This window comes from Phascolarctos cinereus, unplaced genomic scaffold (assembly GCF_003287225.1).
Source record: "Phascolarctos cinereus isolate Bilbo 61053 unplaced genomic scaffold, phaCin_HiC Scaffold_213;HRSCAF=797, whole genome shotgun sequence".
Lineage (NCBI taxonomy): Eukaryota > Metazoa > Chordata > Mammalia > Diprotodontia > Phascolarctidae > Phascolarctos > Phascolarctos cinereus.
The window spans coordinates 21660-27002 of record NW_027555529.1 but is presented as its reverse complement, the minus strand read 5'-3'; the positions used below and the strand labels follow the sequence as shown (position 1 = coordinate 27002).

At 44.1% G+C, this 5343-nt stretch overlaps 1 protein-coding gene across 1 annotated transcript; it reads right to left on the bottom strand.

Moving 5' to 3' along the window:
- Nucleotides 1–625: 625 nt before the first annotated feature.
- LOC110204288 (fatty acid-binding protein, liver-like) lies at nucleotides 626–3546 on the bottom strand. The gene is made up of 4 exons (XM_020980530.1): nucleotides 3480–3546; nucleotides 2899–3071; nucleotides 1559–1651; nucleotides 626–744 (listed from the first exon to the last, which is right to left on the bottom strand). The coding sequence occupies exons 1-4, from the start codon at nucleotides 3544–3546 to the stop codon at nucleotides 694–696; spliced, it is 384 nt and encodes a 127-aa protein (XP_020836189.1). The 3' UTR covers nucleotides 626–693.
- Between the last annotated feature and the right edge of the window lie 1797 nt (nucleotides 3547–5343).

Sequence of the window (5343 nt, the reverse complement as noted above, 5' to 3'; positions counted from 1 at the left end):
CTCATTGTTTACTAGAAAAATGGGTCCTTCAGCTGGTGTCTTCAAGGTGCTATTCTACATAGCTGGTCTAAAAAATACCCTTCTCATTTAAAACACATACACACACACCTACACACACACATACACACATTGTAACCAAGAGCTTTTGGACTCAAAATACTTTGATCTAAAGGTATGTTTCTTACCTAGGCATTTTAGTACAGAATTAGGGAAATAGAAATAATGGTGCTTGTGGGGGTGTTGGTGAGGAATGGGGGGACATGAGTCACAAGCCCCCCTAAAATCACCCTACAAGGTAATAACTTATTCCATCAAGCCCAAAGTCAGCACCATTTCTTTCTAGGTGAATGATAATTTGCAAAAATCTTTCAAACTATTCACTTTTTCTGGCTCCCTCCATTCCTTGGAGAGGTGGGTAACTATGGGTGCAGAAGGGTGTATATACTAGCAAATGGAGTCACTTTGTTGTTTGGTTTTGCTTGCCTGCTTTTCTTTGTTGTAAGGTGAGGCTCATTGGGGGTGGGTGGGCAGGTGCAGTGAATTCAGAAATGGTTGTGATGTAAGAATAAAAGGCATTACTAAAACCTTGAATACACATATGCTTCTAAGTCATTCAAAAGACAGATTTTTTTAACAAGCCACATTTTATTGTACCAATTTCACACAGTAAAAATAAATGGAAAGCAGACATGTCTAAATTCTCTTACTGATTCTCTTGCAGACAACATCACCCAAGGTAAAGGTCTGAAAGCCAAGAAGAAATCCAGTGTTAATCTTTCCTGGAATGTCTTGCAGTATATCAGCATGTGATACCCATCAATGACTCTTGTATGTTAGATATACTAGAGATAGGTTTGGCAATCTTTCTGGGTTTTTGTATGGATTCTCCACGCTTCCTGAGGGAACCCTGGGGAAGGCTGTCTTTGGGGTCTTCGAGGGCCCCATTTAAAAATATAAATATTCCCAGCAAGGTTCACAGTGTAAGGATGACAGAGATGCCAGCTGGAAAAGGGTTTAATGCCCGAAGGGGGATTAGCAGGAATGGGGTAGAGGATTAGGTGACTGGGGGTGGAGGGAAGATAGGATCATGGCTTTTTAGCTGAAAGGAGCCTTAGGGGTCACCCACCCAACTCCCTGGGAGTCTGCCATAAATGCTACATGTTGCTTTACTCAGGGTGTTGGGCAATAACTCCTCCCCTCTCCCCTCCTCCATCCCTACTGTCCTCCATGTTTTTCCCTCGTCCCCTCTTTTCTCCCTCTTCTCTACTATCCTCCCTCCCCTCACCTGTGTTTTCCTCATCATCTCTTCTCCTCCTCTCTACTGTCCTCATCCTCTCACCTGTCTTTTCCTCATCTTCTCTTCCCTCCCTCCTCTCTACTGTCCTCCATCCCCTCACCTGTCTTTACCTCACCCCCTCTTGCCTCCTTTTTGAGAGCAGGCACTGCCTCCCTTATTCTATTGGCAGCCCCAGTACTTGACACCTAGTATGTGTTCTCCAAATGCTTTTTGGATCCATCCCCCACAACCAAGCAGGAAGAGAAACACCTGATCACTCACGCTGGTGAGTGTATCTCCATTGAGTTCAGTGACAGACTTCATTCCTTTGAAACTTGTCACCAGCTTGTTGCCTCCTTCTAGATTCACTACAGTCTGTAGGGAGACAGAAGAGTTAGCTCTGGCAAGCCCTAGGGACTGGGGATGAGGCAGGGATCTGTATTATTAACATTTGAGTTTAATTTGAATTGTTAACACTTTCTCCATCACTTTAAAGTAGGCAATCAATAAAACAAGAAATCAATCCTTGCTTTGTAGGGTTTGCTATTTTCTGAGGAGTAAATTCTTAAAATTTAACAATGGGCTGGCGATCTCCTGCCGGTTTGAGCTGGCTCCAGCACACCCCTGGAGTAAGTGCCCAAGCCAAATTCCCTGCAGAACTTCTTGTTTCTATACTTCACTGGCTGGATTGTTTTCTAGTTCTCTTAGCCCTTTCCTTACTTTTCCTCCTCTCCCCTTTTCTCTTCTCTTCCTTTTGCTGTCTGTGAGTCAGTCAATAAATATTTATTAACCGTCTAAGATGTGTCACATTGTACTAAGTACTGAAGACAGTCCCTGCCCTCAAGGAGCTTACAATCTAACCGGGGAAACAATAAGCAAACAGGTACAAACAAGTCATAGACTGGATAAGTGAGAAATAATTAACAGAGGGAAGGCCCTAGAGCTAAGCGGTTGGGGAAAGTTGTCTGTTTTTTCAGCCAAAGACAAGGTTGATTGAAGATTCGCCATATTACAGTTTTAAGGAAGCTGAGCATCTGTGGGTTATTGGCTAGATTGTGAAAATCTGCGCTGTTGGGGAAGGTTTCTTGTAGAAGAGTGGGGGAGATTACAGTTGGGACTTTAAGGAAGCCAGCAGAGTCAGCAGTCTGAGCGGAGGAGTGAGAGCATTCCAGACATGGGGGATAGACAGGGAGAATGCTGGAGCTGAGAGATGGAGGGTCTCGTTTCATGAACAGCTGGGAAGCCAGGGTCACTGGATGGCAGAGTATGTATCAGGGAGTAAGGTGTGAGAAGACTGAAAATGTAGGAGGGGGCTGGGTTATGAAGGAGACAAGTCAGCTACTGAACACAGCCAGCATGGGCTGGAGGCACTGCTTCCTGGCTGGTCCTGTATACCATATTCCACCAGACTGCTTTTCATCTAATCTACCTATCTTGCAACACGTTGGCTAACAGAGATATGTTTGTGTCTTATCTCCCTAGCAGGCTGCAAGCTTACTCCAGGGGGTTATGGACCAAGTTTTAGCTAATCTTTGCATCTCCTCCAGGGCTTAGCCCAGAGGCTAATACGCGGCACCTTAATGAATACCATGTCCCTAAATTTAATTAAGTTACATTCTTACCTTGACCTTTTCTCCAGTGGGAGTGGTCAGCTCACACTCCTCCCCCACAGTGAACTCCATCACCTGGATTTGGTTATCATTGTTAAAGGTGATCTTGAAGTGATTTCCATTTTGTACAATTTCGGACATTCCCCTGCGATCCTTTCTCTGCTGTATGACGTCATCAGGTAGACCTGGTTCATACGATAGAGATTCAGACCTAGAAGGCATCTAAGAGCCAAATGATCTCATTTGGGTCTCGTGACAGCCCTGGGAGGTAGGGACTATTATTATCCCCATTTTCCAGATGAGGAAGCCAATGTTGAGAGCAGTGAGATGATGCAACCCATATTATGGAATGAATTAAGAGCAGAGCCAGGGTTCACATTCAGATCTGACTCCTCATTCTGTTGTTCTTCACCCTGAGACCCAACCCAGGCTCCTGAATGCCTGCCCAGAGCCTCACTAGTTGGATTATTTCACTTGCTGCAGATTCTCTGTAAGTATTTTAAGTTCATTCGTTCTGGCAGCCACAAGTATAATGCCCCTGTCCCTTTGATGCCAACATTTGATGCCCAAAGGCTGTTCTCCTAAGCACTTACCAGCAGCCTTCAAGAAGGCTTCAAAATTCTCTTGCGACTGGAGCTGGTACTTTCCTGAGAAGTTCATGGTGAAGGGATGTTCTCTCAAAACACTGTCTGGGAGAGAAGGTGCCTGGCCTGGCCCTGAGAGTCTGGTTTTATAGGGGGCTCGTTCCCTTCAAATGTTGGTCAGAGGTTATCGTTTGGAACTTTTATGATTCTGCTCAATCATTAATTCCTTGGGAGCAATGTTCAACAAAAAAGAATAAGGAAGGCATGGGGGGAGTTAACTGGAGTGCCTGGCCACTTGGTACTGGAGTAGGGGGTGATCTATCCAATTGTCCAGAGTGTCTGGGGCTGGGAGGGGAGGACAGTGCCCACTGGCATAAGGAAGGGGAAATAATGAGGTCTTTTCACTTTGTGGCAACAAGAAGAAATATCAATGTGGCACTTTTTTGTTTTTTTATTACATCGTGCTTTCTTATGCATTAGCTCATTTGATTCTTACAAGTATCCTGTAGGGTAGCTGATGAAATCATAGTTGCTTCAGTTTTAGAGATGAGGAAACCAAAGTTTGTCAAGGTCACACAGCGTGTAAAACACTGAGTTGTGGTGGATATCAAGGAATTTCTCAGGCTCATCTTGTTATTTCTCACCTGCAGGACTTTGTATAAAACAGGGTACTGAATTTGAAGCCAGAGTTCACTACAAGAAGCTTACGTTTTACTGTGTGTGTGTGTGTAAGCACATGTGCTCTCATGTATATGTGTGTGTATGTGTATAGGAGGGCAGAGTGTTATTTTTCTCTCTGTCTCCTCAGTATGTATCACACAGCAGGCATTTAATAAATATTTGCTGAATGGAATTCAATCTCAGTTATTCTTTATAGTTTAGGATTTTCACTTTCACTTTCTCAGAGTTTAGCATAGACCCCTAAACTGAACTTTTTTTCATTCGGTCATTTTCAGTTGTTTGCAATTCTTTGTGACTCCAATTCAAGGTTTTCTTGGCAAAGTTACTGGAATGGTTTGTCTTTTCCTTCTCCAGCTCATGGTACAGATGAGGAAACTGAGGCAAACAGGGTTAAGTGACTTGCTCAGGGTCACACAGCTAGGAAGCTCTGAGGTCTTATTTGAGGCCCAGTGCGTATACATTATGGTGCCACCTAGCTGCCAAACCACTACACTAGGGGCATTTTTCAAACACTAATTCTGTAGTCCCAACACTGTACTGTCCTTTACTATATTGCACACTCCCTTATGTCCTACTGAAACAAAATTTCATTTTATCTCAGAGCTATAACTGCCAAGCCAGTGACATGTGAGAATCTATAAATGGGACTTTGCCTTTTTAAGACCAATGAAAGAATCGTAAAGGAAAATGACAGAGCAGTGTGACTGTAAACTGTGTTTATCAATTAAGCACCAAGCACGTGATGTTCCTTTAGCTGCTAGAAAACACCTTTTATTTTTTTAGTTAAAATTAATTTTTGTTTGTTTATTGAGTTTGGGTCTCCCTATATCTCTCAGGCCAGAAGCATAGCAACCACTCATTCAGGACCCCAGTCCCAATCAGTTAATCTGCTTTGTGTCTCTGACCTTGGCCAATTTACTGCTGGTTAGGCAACTTGGGAGCTGGGGGTGTTGGTGGCAGACTTAGCAGCTCAGAACTCCTGAACACAAGCCATTCACCAGCCTCCACCTCCTCCTCCCATGCCTGGTGAGGGACTATAAGCATTTACCACTGCCCAGAGAAAAAGGAGGAAGGGAGCAATGTTGCCAATCTGGACCAGGACCAGGGACAGTGGTGAAAGGGCCACAACCTCACTGGCTTATAGACACTGGCCAGAACAGAAAGAGTAAGATAGAGAGGAGTCAGAGGTAGA

Bases quoted from the DNA above. Each gene is read 5' to 3' on its own strand.
- LOC110204288 (XM_020980530.1), bottom strand. From the start codon at position 3,546: ATGAACTTCTCAGGAAAGTACCAGCTCCAGTCGCAAGAGAATTTTGAA. The intron at 3,072-3,479 runs GTAAGTGCTTAG...CGTATGAACCAG, and splicing joins AGCCTTCTTGAAGGCTGCTG to GTCTACCTGATGACGTCATA. The intron at 745-1,558 runs GTGAGTGATCAG...CTTGGCTTTCAG, and splicing joins ATGGAGATACACTCACCAGC to ACCTTTACCTTGGGTGATGT.